The sequence below is a fragment of the Carassius gibelio genome, chromosome A17 (assembly GCF_023724105.1).
Source record: "Carassius gibelio isolate Cgi1373 ecotype wild population from Czech Republic chromosome A17, carGib1.2-hapl.c, whole genome shotgun sequence".
NCBI lineage: Eukaryota > Metazoa > Chordata > Actinopteri > Cypriniformes > Cyprinidae > Carassius > Carassius gibelio.
Window position 1 is genome coordinate 18,107,859 of NC_068387.1, and position 18,643 is coordinate 18,126,501.

An 18,643-nucleotide genomic window follows, 5' to 3' on the forward strand; every position below is an offset into this window, starting at 1 on the left:
GGTTGCATTTTGACAGCTGGACATATTATAGGGCCAAGAATAAGGGTTTTGATAGTTTACTCAAATTACCTAATCTATTTAAACAGTATTAGATTTAACAAGTAATGTGTAAAGTTATTTACAACAGTTTAACAGTGTTTTCCACATTAGATTTAAATGTCCAACAGAGGGCAACAAAGTCTTAGTTTTCAATAAATGATGGTACCAGATGAGTCCAGAAAAAAGAAACCATTTCACATATGTAAATTATTTGTACGGAAAGCTAAAATGTGACATTTATAAATCAACAACATAAATTCAGACTTGGTTTATTGCTTTTTCATATAATAAATAACTAACAAACAAGATTAAAATGGTTACAGCACAAAAACAAAAAACTGAGGGTTAAAACTGCTGGACCTTTAGAGGGAAAAAGACAGGCACTTTTTTAGACAGAGGACAAAAATGAATCAGTGCAAAGATAAAAAAAAATACACTGAAAAGAATTTTATCATAGTAGTCATATTCAAATCCCAACAATTCACAAAAAAACTAAATGAACAATCAACAGCAAACTTTCACTCACATGGTCAGACATGTACAGTCATACCCAGAATGCCAGGGATGTCGTTCAGCGAAGCAAGAAACAAACAATAATATTATAGCTACAAGAATTCACCCATATGTATAAGTGTGGATAAAAGATGTCAGTCACAATAAACCCCAGCATAGTCCACAAGATCAAATTAGTCGCATTAACAGCACATAGAAAAATGTAAAAAATATATATGTATAATAATAATAGGAAACTGTACAGGAAAAAAAGGAGGAAACTGAAGTACGTTCTGTAATGCTCAGTGAAGGGGAATTCTCGGATATTAACAGAGATATTAACTTCTCACAAGCACTCAAACAGCCTTTTCCAAATTCAAATCCATGTGATGGCGCAAATATTCACTTCCTCTGACACAGTCCCAGAAACAATTTCAGTTTAGGTGATAATTAATCCGTATTCCACAAATGTTTCTTTTCTTTCAGTACTTTTCAACAGATGCTCAAAGTTTAGGAGGTACTTTGAAGAATCTTTGGTGTCTGAATCACTGTGGTAGTAGTGTTCCTGTTTTAGATGAACATGACTGAAGCTTTTTTTATTCGACATAATCGGTTATAAAGTTCAGAATTTGGTCAACAGCTCAGATCAAACCAGTTTGGATCCGAATACCTGGTCATCTATCCCCAAATCATCCTTCCATCACCTAGACTCGGCACACACATCTCAATATTTCAGGGTCAGTTGTAAAAGTTGAATGTAAAACTGTCAGACCTCACTGACAGGAAGATCCGCACCATCCAGATCAAGGTGGAGCAAAGGAGCATCACACATTCCAAAGCTGCTACGTCGTCGCCATGGCGATTCGTGAGTCACTTGGAGAGGCGGGTCTCTTGCAGTGACAGGCGGGCGTGTGGGCGGGGCAAGGGCAGCAGGCTCATGAAGTGCTCGCTGTCCCATGCCAGGCCTCGTGGGACCATGGCATTCTGGGTTTGCTGACACGGCAGGGCTGGGCGTCCAGGGGATGGCATGACTCGTGTGCTGGCGGTAGAAACAGGACCCGCCAACAATGAACTCCTAAATGAGGTGACCGAGGGAGAGAATACATCTATGTAAGTTCTGGTCTGAATAAAGTGTTTTTAGGAAACCTTTAAGACTGATGCAGGGTGGTAATGACTGAGAGCAGTCTCAGCTGTGAGTAAGAACATCCAAGAAATGTATTAGAAGTTTTAGATGGGTTTAGCAAAAGAAGATCACCAGAGCCAGCAGAGCACCAGAACAGAAGTGTTAGTACTCAGAGAGCCCAGCTGTCCCACTCACTGGAAAACACAACATGAGAGAAAACATGAGAAGTAGAGAGAGGCAGAAGCTGGACTGAACAATTGATTCTCCTAAGAACTAAGAAAAGAAAAAGTTTTAAGGTGGCGTGGCAGTCTTAATTTTGATAAAGAATATCTTTTTGGATTTGAGACTTTAGTCTTTGTAATTTTACAGATCTTCTTCATGCACCAAGAGCTTGTAACACTCCAAAAGGAAAAATTTTAAATCGCATCATATGACCCCTTTAAATATGAGAACATGAAGCACATTAAGAACAAAAGGTTTAATAGCATTTTTAAATTTAACCTTTGAGTTAATTTTTGACTAATCATTATTATTTATTTTCATTCAGGGTGCATTAAAAAAATCTAAAATGACAACACAGACATTAATATGGTTTAAAAATATTTATTTTTCAAAACATTGACATTCTTTTAAACATTCTATTCATCAAAGAATCCTGAAAACTGTTTCAGTTTCCAGAAAATTAATAAGAAGCACAACCAATTAGAACATTAATAATATTTTTTTAAATTTTTGAGCAGCAAATCAGCATCTCAATGATTTTGAGAAGGATCATGTGATACTGAAATGTTCAAATAAATTTTTAAAAAATGAAAATTGTTGTACATCACGGTTTTTCACTAATTTTAATCAAATAAATTCCATCTTGGTGAGCATAAGAGACTTCTTTTCTCAAACCTGCAATATTGGTGCATACATTACGTATTTTAAATCGATTATTATTTTATTTCAGTTCAAATACACGCACACAATTACATAATGTACACATGTACATTATGGTTGCTATAATTTTTTATTTTTATAATCTATAATTTTATAATCTTTTTTCTTTTTTTTTTTTAAGAATAAAATCATCTAAGATTTTATTAGACAGAATAGAAAAATAATGAGATGTGTGTTAAATATTGTCAAAGACATTAATAAAAAATCCATGCACATATATATATATATATATATATATATATATATATATATATATATCATAATAAAAAATATTAATTATTTTTAAGCTACATCACCCAGCCCTAGGTAGAAGGTGGAGAGAGAAACAGAGGTAAACAATAAAAGAAAAGAATGGTGAGAGAAAGTTTGAATGAAAAAATGAATATAAGAATGAAAGTAAAGAAAAGTCGACAAATATTGAGACAAGATTGGAACTGCATCTGTTACAAGAGTTAAAAATCTGAATCCACAGATATAAAAATATTATCATCAGTCTGAGAACTGCAACAAAACAAAATAGCATATTAGTCATTGCTTTTAGACTGTCCAAAACATTTGACCTAACAATCGTGTGAGAAAAGCGCAGACATGTCTAATCTAATAACAGCAATGATTGAGGACCTGATGTCCGAGACTCGAGGGTTTACCTCACAAGACTGAAATGTTTGGATGACTTTTATGAAACAGACACCAAAATGCAACTCTCAACACTAAAGCACACATAACCTCATCATTAGACATGAACAAAATAATGCACATATTTGTGAGGTTTGGACATGTGTAAACAACGTAATGCATTTATGTGCCTAAGTTAAATGTTTATAACTTTAAAAAATAATTTTATAGAGAAGACAACCAAAAGTTTTAAAATCAACATGACAAAAAAAAAATATATCACATTACCAAAAGCTCTTATTTTTATGCAATCAATTTCCAAAGGATAAAATAAAGCTCTATTTAAAATGTTCATCTCATCTAATATCATTTCACTAATGCATATCACATAATGAAAGAATAATGGGCCATAAATATGAATTTGTGTTTATTTTAATCATTAATTACCAGTTTGGATCATCATTTAGGATGGTAAAACAAAGCAACAACAAATAAAAGTCAAACTTATGAACCATGTTATACACGACAGTAAAGAATAATGAAATACAGATGAGCAATCGAACGTGTGAAACATGCGTTTTGGGTGTGTAGCAGGAGACTGCAGTGGGCTGGCAGAGAGGCTGAAGCATTAGAAACGGAGAAGTGTGTCAGTAATAACTGTTAGTTCAAATGAGGGCGCCACGGGGCTGAATAGAAACAGGTAGAATTAGCGAGAAAACAAGGTCAGCGGAAAACAATGTATTTCTGGAATAAACCTGAATAAGTTTATTTCTACTATTGAACTGTTAGGTGTGCGCATATGTGTGAAGTTATTCTGGAAAAGCGAAGTGGGAAAGATTAAGCTAGGTGAGTATGTCTGTGTGCGTATGTGCATTAGTGCCTCCTCTGAAGCGAAGTGAGAAAGAGGAAACAAGCGGCGGATCATACAGAACATACGTGCTGCCTTGAGTGACACGTGGTGTGTATCTCTGAATACAGGGGCTTGAATGCCTTCTGGCCTGACGCATCTGAAACAACAGTGCAAAGCTGCATTAGAGGATGTAAGGGAGAAAGAGATACAGGCGCCCCAAAAAGTATTTGGACACTTAATCTATGAATGTCATTGCATATATATATATATATATAATTTTTGCAGATGCCAATTGATTTTACATTTTGTTATATATGTATATGTATATATATATATATATATATATATATATATATATATATATATATATATATATATATATATATATATATATATATATATATATATATATATATATATATACATATACATATATAACAAAATGTAAAATCAATTGGCATCTGCAAAAATAAAAATACTAACAAAAACATTCTTACTTTTAAACAATACATTATTGTTTTTATGACTTCATGACTTATGACGTCGGCATGAAAAGTAAATTCACCCCATTAAGATTTTAAATGCATTTTATTGTAAATGATCACTGTGATTATCTTATGATTTTAAGTACTTAGTTTTTTTTTTTTTCAAACTAGTAGTTTTTAAAGGGGGGGTGAAATGATATTTCATGCATACTGAGTTTTTTACACTGTTAAAGAGTTGGATTCCCATGCTAAACATGGACAAAGTTAAAAAAATTAAGTTGTACGTTTGAAGGAGTATTTCTGTTCCAAAAATACCTCTTCCGGTTTGTCACAAGTTTCGGAAAGTTTTTTTCGAGTATGGCTCTGTGTGACGTTAGATGGAGCGGAATTTCCTTATATGGGTCTTAAGGACACTTCTGCCGGAAGAGCGCGCGCTCCCGTATAGCAGAGCAGAGAGAGGCTGTGCACAGACAATCACTGATCAGAGCGAGAGCGAAATGACACAAAAGAAGTGTGTTTTTGGTTGCCAGGGCAAGACAACCCTGCACAGATTACCAAAAAAAAAAAAAACAGCATTAAGGGACCATTAAGGGATTTGCGTATCGTTTATTTCTTAAGGATTATGCAATCCCAACGAAAAAGGGTCACGATCGTGTGTTGGAACCGCAGGCGGTGAGTAAAACTGCTTAAAATATCTCTGCCTCCTTGTTAGTGCGTCTGCCTCCCATGCCGGAGACCCGGGTTCGAGCCCCGCTCGGAGCGAGTCGTTGCTGGTGCTGCTCTCGTTCAGTTTCAGCCTCGGGATCTGATTCTGGATCATAAATAAACGCTGAATCTGACTGTTAGCCATGGTTTGTTTTGGATGTTTTTTCCTCATGGTAATATCACAGCTTCCAAACGCTCTCAATGCAAAAGCCTACTGGCGCTCGTGATTCTTTAGCTCCGCCCACACGTCACGCCTCCAGCCGGTCGTGTTTTTCTGGGAAAAATCGGTACAGACTATCTTTCTCTTATGAATATAATAAAACTAAAGACTTTTTGGAGTTATGAAGGATGCAGTACTACTCTATAGGTACTCAAGAGTAACAGGATATTGAGTGAAAACGAGCATTTCACCCCCCCCCCCCCCCTTAATCAAAATGTTATAACTCAAACTTTCAGTGAAATGGAAGATGTATGCTTGACTTTTCTTACAAATGACAGCGCTAACATTCAGATCTGCCTTCATCCAAACAATAATCAATAATCCGTTTTACTTGGACATACGTCAAATTACAGAAGAAAAGATTTGTTGCTACTTCCATCCACATCGAAATGTTTAGCTTGGAAATGCTTCCATATTCAAAAAAATGCTACTTGAATTGTATTTCTACAAAATAGATCTATGACTTTTATACATTTAGTGTGACTGAAGTCTCCAAATACTTTCGTTGGTCACTAGGTTCAGAGGGGAGTAGGAGAAAAAGTATGAAACGAACAGATTGTGGCCGCACATAATGAGTGTACTCTCTGATTCCAGAGTGCAATAACACTTCAGAGCCATTACCAATCTTAAACCCAAACCACTGCAGTCATATTATTATTGACTTTTGTTTGTATGTATGCGCATATGTTCATGTGAGAGAGAGAAAGAGAAAGAAAGGAACATGATTAAACTATATATGTACGCAGGGATTATTTGGGAACAAATTCACATGCTTTCCACATGTTCTCGTCTTAACTAATGAATTCATTAGGGATGCACGATAATATCGGCACAATATCGGTATCGGCCGATAAAAGCTTAAAATGACCATTATCGGTATCGGCCGATATGAATATTTCTGCCGATGAGCCAAACCGATATTCTCCAAGTGAAATAATTGACCTGTTTTTCAGATGTGAATGTCTGTCTACATTTGTAAAATAATAAATTTATGGTAGAATCAGTACAGAAGAGATACATGGATTTCTCTTCAGTAAAATTAAAGTTTAAATATATCAGTATATATTTGTATATATATCGATATCGGTATCGGCATCGGCCAAAATTATTTTGAAAACATCGGCATATCGAATATCGGCCAAAATCCAATATCGTGCATCCCTAGAATTCATGCTTCATTGTTTTGCTCAGAGGCAGAGTGACTGCCTGGTTTTAAATGCATGTGTGCATGTGTGTACATACAGAGGCTGCGGACCGGCCTGGGCCCCTCTGAGCCACAATGGCTCCTGATACAGCCTTGATCCAGCTGTGCATCTCCTCTGGACTATCAGCCTGTAACAGAATGGTAGAATATGTCAAGTTTTTACATATTCTAAAGGAAACATAAAGAGATACTACAAAAGTTATAAAAGCTCATGCTCTGAGCCTGTATATATGGTTCAGAGATACAGTGTAGGACCTGTACACAGTAATATCCATTACAATCACTCTTTTTATTAAATCTTGAGATCTTTGGACTGTTAAGTTACAGAATTGTATGTTGCTGCTTGACAAGACTTGTCACCTGGACATAAAATGTTCTGGAGGTTGTGACAACTTCAAAGAGGTTGTCTCGCATCATTATTTCACTGAAAGTAAAAAAAGGGCAGAGAAAAATTTGTTAAAACTATAAATGCACACCTGCAAATCTAAATATACACTACATTTCATAAGTTTTTGGTAAATAATATAAAAAAATACAAATAAAACAATTTAGATAGCAACCTTTTAATGAGCACAAAAGCATTAAATTGATCAAAAGTGACAGAAAATATATTAAAGTGTCAAAAGGTTACTATCTCAAATAAATTGTCAAAAAATCCTGGAAAAATATATCAAGGTTTCAACAAAACTATATGTTTTCAACATTCATAACACTAAGAAATGTTTCTTGAGCAACAAATCAGGATATTAGAATGATTTCTGAAGGATCATTTGACACTGAAGACTGAAGTAATGGCTGCTGAAAATTCAGCTTTACAAATATTTATAAATAAATTATAAATTAAATGTAAAAAAATTGTAAAAAAGAAAAAAGTTATTTTACATTTTTTGAACGGCATTAAAATATTTTGAACGGCAGTGTAAATGCAGAAATAAGCAGTTATTTCTTCTTGGTATATTTTCTTCATATATTTATATGAATGCTGAGTCAAATAACAAGATTCCAATGCATATGAATGGCAGACATTCTATTTGTACCTGTGTTTGCACTCCTGCACCTTATGGACCTCCTTCAGAAGAATAATCCGCAAAGGATCCTTCTCCTGAAAGAGAAATGAAGTGAGAAAAATACAATGGAGTGCTTACTCTAGGCAAGAACCTCCCAACTGCACTAAGATTTATCCTCAGCCAGATACAAATGCACATACAGTGTGAAGCTGAATCACACACAACTGGCAGCTGCCTGGAATTTCTCAGGTATAGTGCTGTTCATGTTGAGACAGAGCACTGGTATTCACGTTATCTTTTGTTCAGATTAAAAAAAAAAAACATTTTTTTTAAAGAAAATAACCATTCAATTCATATTCTTTCATAAAACCGCAGTCTAAGGCCATTTCTAACAGAAGAGAGGCTTATTTGTTTAATAAATTGCTTGTACATTTCAACTTACTTGTCAACATCAACATGATAACACGAAAAAGTAGCCATTCATTCTAAAATTTTAACATGATTTATTGGACACCTGAACTTGTACAAGGCTTTGAGCAGCATTCAACACAAACTATTAGATGTAACTGCTTCATAAGTCAAGAATAAATACACAACATACCAGATCAGACTTGAAGTAACTCATTGAGTTCTGCTCCAAAACAAAATATCTCCTCTTCCAGTTCTTCATCTGATATAAGAAAATAGTAACCTGTAGTGATTTCTTTGAACACACACAAACCTAGTTCCACAAGACCTAGTCTAAAAACAGTTTCTCAGACTCACCAGAGCCCCCTGTTTGACACAGTATCCTGCTTTAATAACGGTCTGATCCTGCCCTGCTCTAGTGTGCAAATATGGCGGATGGTTCTGAGCCTTCCTCAAGCCCACCTTCTCTCCTCCAACACTGTGTCCCACCTCTCCATCCTGCTCAAAGAGGGGAACAAGAAAAAAATCTGACACATAAGAACGTGCAGAAACAGCACAAAGCTCTGCAAGTTCAAAACTAGTTTTATTTATTTGTCCTTTATTTTAATACAACTGCTTACCTAATTGAGAAGAACTGGAAAGCTACATGCCATTGTTTTCATTTAATATGTTAAAATATAACCATTATTATTAGTAATAGTAATAGTACTAGTAGTAGTATTACATTTTAACATTTAAAACCATTTCACCATTATCATATTAGTTTTTGATAAAGTATTAATATCATATTTCATTGTTAAATTCAATTTGTTAATATTTACATAAATAATAATTACACTGTATTATTATTATTATCATTATTTTATAAATACAATTTATGAATCTTTAACTTTTTACATCAACATTATATCTTTTTGTTGTGGTATTAAAATTACATGTCATTGCTTTAAATTTGTTAATAGTAGCACTTCATAATAATATAATACTGTATTTGTGCATTATCTTCATTATATTCTAATGAAATGTAATAATATCTAATATTTGTTCATATTTAACTTTATAAATAAACAAAGCATTGGTTATTAATATTAATGTGATATTAAGCATCATTAGTACATTACTGTATCATTAATGTGGTATTAAAATAGTTACAGACAATCATTCAATTTATGGTATTGATAGAGACTAATCATGACAACCCTAGTCTTACCTGACCCTGACAGACAGGGATAAAGCAGGTATGTATTTTGTGTTTAAGCCTTCATGAGTGAGATTACCTGTGTCTGTGTGACGACAGCCACTCCTGCAATGATCTCAGTCTTGTATGGGACCTGTTTCTTGCTTCCATTTGAAGCCAACCTCTGACTCTCAGAGAGAACAGCATCAGAGGACTTAGGAACCTGGGAGAGACAACAAAAGTTAGAAAAAGAAAATGAGAGGGAGTTTTCAAGAACGCCCAAAATCAAGGCAGCAGCAAAAGACTGAAAATTCAAAGCAATGCAACAAAAATACGGAGGGGAAAAAACGGGAATGGAGCACAGACGAATTAACCATCAATTGTCAGACTCACAGGATAACTCAATAATGGCTTATTGTGTACCCCTTCAATCCTTCAGCCCACGCTCCAAGAGTGTCTGGCCTACAGTGAGAGCTTTTCCTGCCATTGCATGTGGAAGTGTGATATATTAGTGATACAGAGAGAGTGAAAAAGTGTAGAAGAGAGACAGAGACATTGTAGGGTGCATGTGTGTGTGTGAGGGCATTCTAAAGCTATGATGACTCAGAAGTGAGGGTCGTACAAACAATACAACTTCCCATTAGTCAGCCAAGTGACTCGCAAACGGAAAACGCCATCAGGATGAGGAACGCAGAGCTTAAACAGGACAGAGGGTGTTTTTTTAACTTTCAGTTTCCCGTGTGTATGCATGTATGAGAGGCACACGTACTCAGAGAGGAGAAGATGATCACAGTTAGGAAAGTTGATGTTTTATTGCACTGATGTGTTTTCTTCCTGAAATATGCCTGTAAATGCTTGAACTTTGTTATTTGGGTTACCTTTAATAGATAAACTCCCAGACAAAACTAACCAGAATTTTTCTCCGAGTGAAGAAGCCTGTAATGTTGACAGAACCACTGACACTGACTGAATGAACTCGTTGAATGCTTTCATTGTTTCTTTGACTGTTCCTGTGCGCAGCAGTCTGGGATATCAGATTAGCATGTGAGCTTGTTTAAAAGCTAGATAACTTATGCAAACAATCCAGGACTTTAAAGAAGCTTGAAAGGGAGACAGAATAGCTAATTTAATCTATATTTGCATGCAATGGAAACAGAACACAAGGATGAATAAACTCAACACACAAAAGTCACTGTAAAGAACGCTACGCTGTAAAAAAAAAAAAAAAAAAAAAAATATATATATATATATCATATTTCATATAACCGCTGTTCTTTTCATCTTTCTATTTATCAAAGAATCTTGAAAAATTTATAATAATAAATATTTCTTGAGCATCGAATCAGCAAATTAAAATTTCTCATGGATCATGTGACACTAAAGATTTGGGTAATGAATGATGAAAAACCTCATGACAGGATTAAATTAAATATAACATTTTTTTAAAAGAAAACATTCATAATTGTAATAATATTTGTTTTTATTTGTCTTTTTACTGTATTTTTGATTAAACACATGCAGCCTTGCTGTGCATACAAACATCTCTTTCAAGCATTATAATAGTATTTACTTATGTACGGTGTTTATTTATTCTGATGTAAATAAATTATTATATTACAGTACATTTCAACTGCAATGGAGTAAAATGATTTATTATGAGAATTAGGGCAGCACAATTTAAATTATTCCTTTTACTCCCACTTCATAATTCTGTTAAATGTGTGATTGGTTACAATACGCACTTCGTTTGATTATTTATTTGTTAAATTGTATTAAAAATTAATTAAATTTGGGGGGTTGAGGGTGGTCCATTTTTGTATGGGGTTATTTGCATATAGATGTATATTCATGCTCACACTTGTGGATTTTGTGTGTGTATACTCACTGTGATTTTGGTTGCATTATTGAGCGCGTTGACCCATTCCACAAGATCCTGCTCATCATTAGCCTGCAGAAAGTATTTCCTCATTCCTGCATTGATGACTGTACACAGACAGAGAGAAAGAGCTTAAACCCATATCCAATAATGCAATGGCCATAACTCTAATTGTGCTAGAAGTAGAGTAGTTCTGAGAAATATCAGTGTATCAGAAGGAAAATCCCACAGATAGCCTGTTTTAGAGCCCAGTCGACTTTATGGATTATCTGCTCATGCTCAGTCAATTAGGCATTGCCAATCAATTTCAGACTAAAAAGCTACAGCAAAACAGAACTTTTTTCCTGCAATGTCTAATTCAGTGGTTTTCAATGTTTTTCTGGGATGAAAAGGTAAATGCTAGAATTCACTGCATCATATTAAACTCCATTGTGCAAGTGCAATGTCCATTATGCACAGCTGTGTAGAAATGTTTTGACTTCTACCAACAGTTCTCACTCATGCAAGTAACACCATTCCATGTCATTGTATGGTTCAAATTTTGCCAACCGCATGCATTTCTAAATGTTTATATAATATAATTTTTTCTCATAATGACATTTTAAAAATGATTGCTTTGTGTTTTTTCGTGACTCAACTCAATATGAAGGTCATGAATCACTGACAATCTTTAACTCAAGTGAGCTGTTGCAGATGGATAATTGAGTGAGTTGAACCCGAGAACAAGATCAGACCGGTTTTGTGAACTGGATCAACTAATTCATCTGACCCTTGTTTTTTTTTTTCTGTCATTGCGCATTTCATGGAAGAAATACAGCCATATGGGCATGGAAGACAATAAATAAATAACTTATAAGTAACAAATAACGAGGGAACTATTCCTTAAGCTATATCTGGTTAAAAGCAACATTTAAAAAGTTAGAAGTACTGGTGGTTATTTTTGAAGAACTAAACCAATAAACAGGATTTCAAAAACACTTCAATATGAAGTTCAGGTTACTACAGAAGCATCCTGCAAAGAGCAAGATTCTAGAAGCACATGTGCACACATCTATCAAGTGACCAGACCACTGTTTCCTGTTTCCACTCATGTTGCACAGAAGGTTACCATGTGCACTGCAGTAAGTGAACATGCAAAGCAACACAAATGTTTGCATGTATAAGCTGTGAGAACAAGCATGGGCTCAAAATCATCTCAAAGTGTGTGTGAAATTGAAGAGCAGGAAAACATTTTAGGCTGAGCACCACTGCATCAACATACTGCTTTGATCCATTCGCAGAAGCACAAAAGCAGTGCTTACAGTAAAAACATGATGTAAAACCAAACTTATATGCTTTCTGTACAGCACCTAGCCAGGATTCAAACCACAAACCCTTCAGTCAAGAACCAAGGCTTGAGCTGATATTTTCAATGCCTGTTCACATTAAGTGAGAAGTATGTTTTCATATCTTATGTAGAAGTTGTTTTCATATCTTATGTAGTCTGACTGTAATTTTGAAAGTTGTTCACATTTTCAAGCTATTTTAAAATTGTAATTGTATAAAATATAAAAAAAATAATAAAAAGGTATATTATTTGTGTGTATATATGTGAGAAAGTCTTACCAAAGCAGTACTCAGCTTTTGGCCTCTGTTTGGTGGCATCACTGACCTAAGAAAAGAATGGAGGCCTTGTAGCAATTTCTCAAAAAGCAATGAAATGGCAGAATGTTTGAAAACTATTGTGAGTGTGAAAAGATGGCAGCTTACCTTGGATATGTAGGCGAGACTGAGAGAACCCACGTGTTTGGCACCTACAGGCAGGTTCTAGAAGACCAAAAAACAATCACTCTCAGATAGTAAAACCCAATATCCATTTAAATTTTAGACAGATCATACCTGTGGGTTGTCCATGTACCACACCAGACTACCCTGCTGCGTGTCCAAGATGAAATATCGTCGCAGGAACTTGCCACTGTTCTCCAATTCTTCGATGTCCAGGAAACCGCAGATGCGGTTCTGCCGGTCCACGTAAGGCATGTCCCCCTCTCTTCACACCACTCATTCCCCTCTCTCTCTGATATCAGTAACTGTTGAAAACAGAGACAGAGATGGAAAGGGAGGAGCATGAGATTGGATACAAAGATTGGATAGAGTGAGAGAGGTTAGTCAGACTAACAGTAAATAAGCTGATGCAGTTATGTGGTTATAAAAATTCCCCTCCCTCCTTGACTCTCTTCCTTTCGGTCCCTTTCTTGTGCTTTTTCAGTTGAAAAATATTTTATTTCTCTGATGTGTCAAAGTCTTTGGCAGAGGATATGAATCACAGCACTGCCTTGCATTAGTAACTGACAAGACAATATATTCTTTTCTTTTTTTTATTAGGAGGAAGGGACAAAGTACAACCATGGTAAATTACCTAATAAAAACATAGAAAGTATGAAACAAACTATACATGACAAATTGAATAAATGTATTTTCAATTAAAAATATATATATTATATTATTGTTGTAAATTCAAAGGAATTTGTTTTGTCCTCAATTATTCTGAACTGATAAGCAGAAGTTCATAATTCACAATACATCAGTGTGATATTTTTATTGAAAGAAATGGTAACTTTTATTCAGCAAGGAGGTATTAAACTGATGAAATACTTGTATATTGTTACAAAAATAAAAATAAAAACACTATTTCAAATAAATGATTCTCTTTCAAACTTTCTATTTATCAAAAAAAGAACAAAAAAGAAAGTGTGTTATGGATTCCAATAAAAAATATTAAGCAGTGCCACTGTTTTAAAAACTGATAATAAGAAATGTTTTTTTTTTTTGAGTAATACAATAATATAAAACCATTCTGAAGGTTCACATGGCACTGTAATGGCTACTGAAAATTCAGATTTGCCGTCACAGGAATAAATTATTTTAAAATACAATAAAGTAGAAAACAGGTATTTTACATTGCAATATTATTTCACAATATTACTGATGTATTGTATTTCTGATAAAAAAAAAATGTAGTGTGCATAACTACATATTTCTGCAATATGCACTTTCATGCTGCATTACATTACATTCAAACAGATTCTGACAACACATGAATATGGCACATAATATGTTGGACTGACAAAACCAAGAATAAATCCACCATTCTCCTCTTGTATTCTGAGGGCCGGGGCATTAATGGCATGAGTGTTAGTCATTAACAGACAAAGGCTGTGAAGGAAGACAAGGCCTGCTGTGTCAATGACCCGCAGAGGCAACAATGACCATGACTCACTTGACCAATTAGCATGGAGCTTTGTTCTGCTCCACCCTGGGTCCCAGAGCACAGAATCAGCCTTGTGTTTTGGAATGCTTAGGCCTATAGGTTCTAGAGAAGCCCTGTTCTTCTAGGTTTTAATGCATGCAGGCCTGTACCATAAAAACCAAAACATGATGTATAGAGCATCTGGGTTTGAAGTTTGAACAAAAGCGCACATTCTCATTCTGAGCTGTTATCGGCTGATGTGCTGCTTATCAGAGCCTGCAAAAAGAGGGCATCAGCTGGAGAGGATTCAGATCCCGTATTCTCACTCTCCTCCTCCTCATTCATTTTAGATTGGGCAGATAGTCTCAAAGACAGGTCTAGACACGTTCTAGACAGGATTCATTTTGTTTTAGACTAGACCAACCACATTAACACGCAAAGAAGTTAAGAGTCCAACTTCTTTGTGTGGATCTCTGGATCTTTGACGTGTGTGTGTGTGACAAGGTTAGTATTACATGTTGAGCATAATTTGTTTGTTATTTGGTGCATTTTAACACAAGCACACGCGCGCGCACACACACACACACAGGAAGACACTTACTACACAAGTTTAGGTTGGTTTGCATGCACATATCCTTATTTGAATCCCTGATTAGAAAACAAATCTGCCATTTCACTGACAAAGCTGAACGTCATAGCTAAGGCACATGAAACACCACTTTAACCTGGACTGTGCGTTTGCATGTGAATGGCACAAGACATGATACTCTCTGCAACTTAATTCACTCATATTATTATTGTACATCAAAAGTTGGCAAATTTGTGCAGCGATTCCGGAAAAACATACAAGAATGCACACCTCGCACATCGGTTTTGAAGCAGGTGAGGTTGTTAGAGAGGTTGCACTAAGCTCTTGCCCTTGAGCTCGTTTCAGCAATTGCAAACTTGCATAGACACATTAAAGTTATTACAGTTTTTACATTTTCAAATTTTGTTATTATTTTAAAGGGTTAGTTTTATATATATATATGGATATATATATTCAGAAGACTTGGACTAAACTGCTAAAACATTTGATGGAACAGACTTTCAGTGGATGGACAGAAACCTGTCAGATTTCATTTAAATATATTGATTTGTGTTCCGAAGATGGAATGGTTTGGAATGACAAAGTTGCGTAACTGTTGACATAATAATATTTTTGTGTAAACTATGCCTTCAGTCTTATTTTCACCATGACTTTACATTTCAGTTTAGTTTTATTGCAATAACAGCTTAGTTTTCCGATATGAATATATAGGTGAATAGCCTATATATATATATATCTTTCCTTGATTTCTAGTTTATCAACTAACAATAAGATAAACTCCACCAACATCATGGAATAAAAAGAAGGCTAAAGTCAGGTGGTACAAATTTTGAAAGCAAAGAATGCTTCTCTCATATGAACGTAAAGTAAATGCATTAAACAAACCGACTCTCTATGTTGTCAACTAAAATATTTAACAACATCTCTATCTACAAAAACATGATCATGGAAAGTGTAAGTGAAAGATCATGCTGGATGTGGTCAACATATTGTTAAAACAAATCCAAGTGTTTGCTGACCAATCCATTCATCCGTTTTCAAACACACTAACAAAAAGTGATGTCCTCAAACACAATAGCCTACATTTGAGCACATTTTAGGTCAGATGTCCAATTGGTTGGTCTGTGGTAAAGACAAGCCAAAAACACTGACAATAATACAAAACCATAACTAAGTACAACATCAGAGATGTTGCCACAGCGGTTGATTTAAATGGTTGAGTTCTCATACCCAACTTCCATAACGTTTCCAAACACCAAGGACTGCACCTCTAATGACCCCTCAGTCAAGCTCCTGATGTTCCCAGATGACACCACACTTATCACCCTTATCCAACACAGTGAAAAGTCTGCTTAAAGACAGGAGGATAAAGAGCTGGCTGACTGGTGCAGTTAAAACAACCTGGAGCTGAACACGCTCAAAACTGTGGAGATGATAGTGGACAACTAATCAAGTCCTTCAGGCTTATTTGATAACTAAATGGTATGCGTGTTGGTGAAGGGTCAGAACAAAACTCAGTAGGGTTTCGGCCCTCCAGGAATTGAGTTTGACACCCCTGCCTTAAAAGATTGCAGCAGATAGTCTGGACTCCAGAGCAAATCACTGGTACAAACCCTCCCCGCTATCCAAGAATGACACTCAAGCAGTCCATCTCATCAACAATTAACTTGGCAATAATCCTGTAATACACAACTCTATTTAGCCTATACATTTATTTATATAAAACATCATTCTTCTTATTAACATTTCTTTCCATTTGTACATATATATGTACACAAAAAAACACCTGTTGTATATTTTTGTATGTTGTGTATTTCTGTATATATTTGCTTTGTATTATATCCTATTTAAAGTACTTATTCTATTTTTTTATTTTGCATTTCGGTGTCTCGTTGATGTAATCTGTTTGAGCTTCTGTCACCTAAACAAATGGCTCGTATGTGTAAACATACCTGGCAATAAAGCCCTTTCTGATTCTAAATAGGATCATTCAGAAAAGCCAGATGAGATCAAATCGAAATAAGAACAAAACTGACAATCAATCCATCAACACATATGAGACTCAAATCGGTCCTTGCTTAAAGAGCTCAATATTTATGATGTGATATTATTTTTATGGCGATGGAAGCACACTCACAGGTACAATCTAGCTCTATAAGATAAATATCATATATTGATATATTAAGTATATTTGGATAAACATTGTTATTGTATTACTAGGATGTGAGTCTAAAATCCACGTCTGTCAGTTAGCAACAGCGCGGAAAAGCTCAACCTCGCCCCGTCTCCATTTAATCCTGCCATGAATCTACAGCAGGATCCGTGTTTACAATTTGACAAAACTCCACATCCATAAAAGAACTCACAGAGAGACAGATGTACGAATAAGGGTCATTTCACAAACTACTCACTCCGTTTATTACCGCTGAAGTGGTTCGGTTCAGCCCATCTCCTGCTCGTGTCCCCGTTCGCAAACTTCACGAGTGTTTTTCCTGCAGGAGCGGAAGTGGCTGGATACGTCATTGCGTCAGGTTGAATGTGCTTTTTTTTTTTCTTCTTCTTTTTTTCTGTTCTCTCATTTTCATTCTCTCATATAGGCACTTTTAAAATACTAGTAATATTTATATTTTTATCCTTCCTTTAGTTGAATAATAAGCGGAGAATCAGGAACGTGGCCCACCCATAAGGCAAAGTTTTAATACACATTTTCGTAATTTAAATATAAAGCTAGCATATTATGCAGCTCTAAAGCCTTTTCCTTCTTAACCTGGTTTTGACTATATAAGTGATGACTGAAAGTTTTAAGACAAACATGATCAGAAGAGAAAGATGGAAGCTCTGAATATCCTTCTCTGTCTGCTTCTAACTGCCTTGCAGGGTAAGATTGTTATTTATTGACGATGGGGAATTATTTTAAACTTGTATATTTTATGGATAACAACTACTGACTTGAACATTCTGTGTTTGTTTCACTCAAATAATATATATTTATTTATATAGATTATATTTTCATATGATGTTGAAACTTAAATTCACATGATTCACACACACACACGCGCGCGCACACACACACACACACACACTTCTGCAAGTGAATGACACATTATTGTGCCATTTTAAAGAGGGACAATATCACTTTCACAGACTTTTTCACTAACTGTTCTCTCCTTGTGGAATGGCCTGCCCAACTCGATCCATCTTCAAGAAATGACTAAAACACATCTGTTCCATCTTTATTTGACCCTCTAACTCTAGCACTTTCTATTACAGTATATTTTAATTCTACATTATCTATTTATCTTCTTTTTATTTACAAAACACTAGTTTCAATATTTCTACATTACCTTGCTACGTGCACTGCTTTAAGCTAACCAAGACTTGTCATTTGCACTTACATATTGTTGCTCTTTTACAGTTTTGATTGCTTCTATTATCCTCATTTTTTAAGTCCCTTTGGATAAAAGTGTCTGCTAAAAGACTAAATGTAATGAAAAGTAATATAATTGTGATCAACTTTTTTTATTGTCTTTTAATTAAACGAAACAACATAGATTCAAACAAACAAAACAGGGAAGGGGAAGCAACAGACACATCAATAATTTCACAATCTGAAAAAAACAAAATTTATATATATTATGGTCATTCTTACGATATGAAAGTTATAGGTCGATTGCAGTTTCAT

At 35.0% G+C, this 18,643-nt stretch overlaps 1 protein-coding gene across 3 annotated transcripts; it reads right to left on the bottom strand.

The window, feature by feature from the left end:
* Window positions 1–292: 292 nt before the first annotated feature.
* On the bottom strand, window positions 293–17,499 carry LOC127933407 (pleckstrin homology domain-containing family A member 1-like). Of its 3 annotated transcripts, XM_052530396.1 has the most exons (13): window positions 17,373–17,499; window positions 13,022–13,212; window positions 12,893–12,949; window positions 12,749–12,794; window positions 11,153–11,250; window positions 9,368–9,490; window positions 8,448–8,588; window positions 8,284–8,352; window positions 7,713–7,777; window positions 7,036–7,099; window positions 6,714–6,803; window positions 4,148–4,218; window positions 293–1,606 (listed from the first exon to the last, which is right to left on the bottom strand). In XM_052530396.1, the coding sequence occupies exons 2-13, from the start codon at window positions 13,160–13,162 to the stop codon at window positions 1,402–1,404; spliced, it is 1,170 nt and encodes a 389-aa protein (XP_052386356.1). In that variant the 5' UTR covers window positions 13,163–13,212; window positions 17,373–17,499; the 3' UTR covers window positions 293–1,401. The 3 variants fall into 3 exon arrangements, with proteins under 3 accessions (XP_052386356.1, XP_052386355.1, XP_052386357.1); XM_052530395.1 differs by lacking the exon at window positions 4,148–4,218; XM_052530397.1 differs by lacking the exons at window positions 293–1,606; window positions 4,148–4,218 and adding an exon at window positions 1,613–1,848.
* Window positions 17,500–18,643: the final 1,144 nt, after the last annotated feature.

Coding starts and splice junctions, on each gene's coding strand:
- LOC127933407 (XM_052530395.1), bottom strand. CDS start 13,162: ATGCCTTACGTGGACCGGCAGAACCGCATCTGCGGTTTCCTGGACATC. Junction 8,589..9,367: donor CTGTCGTCACACAGACACAG/GTAATCTCACTC, acceptor CTCTTTGAGCAG/GATGGAGAGGTGGGACACAG. Junction 1,607..6,713: donor CAGGCCGGTCCGCAGCCTCT/GTATGTACACAC, acceptor CACCTCATTTAG/GAGTTCATTGTTGGCGGGTC.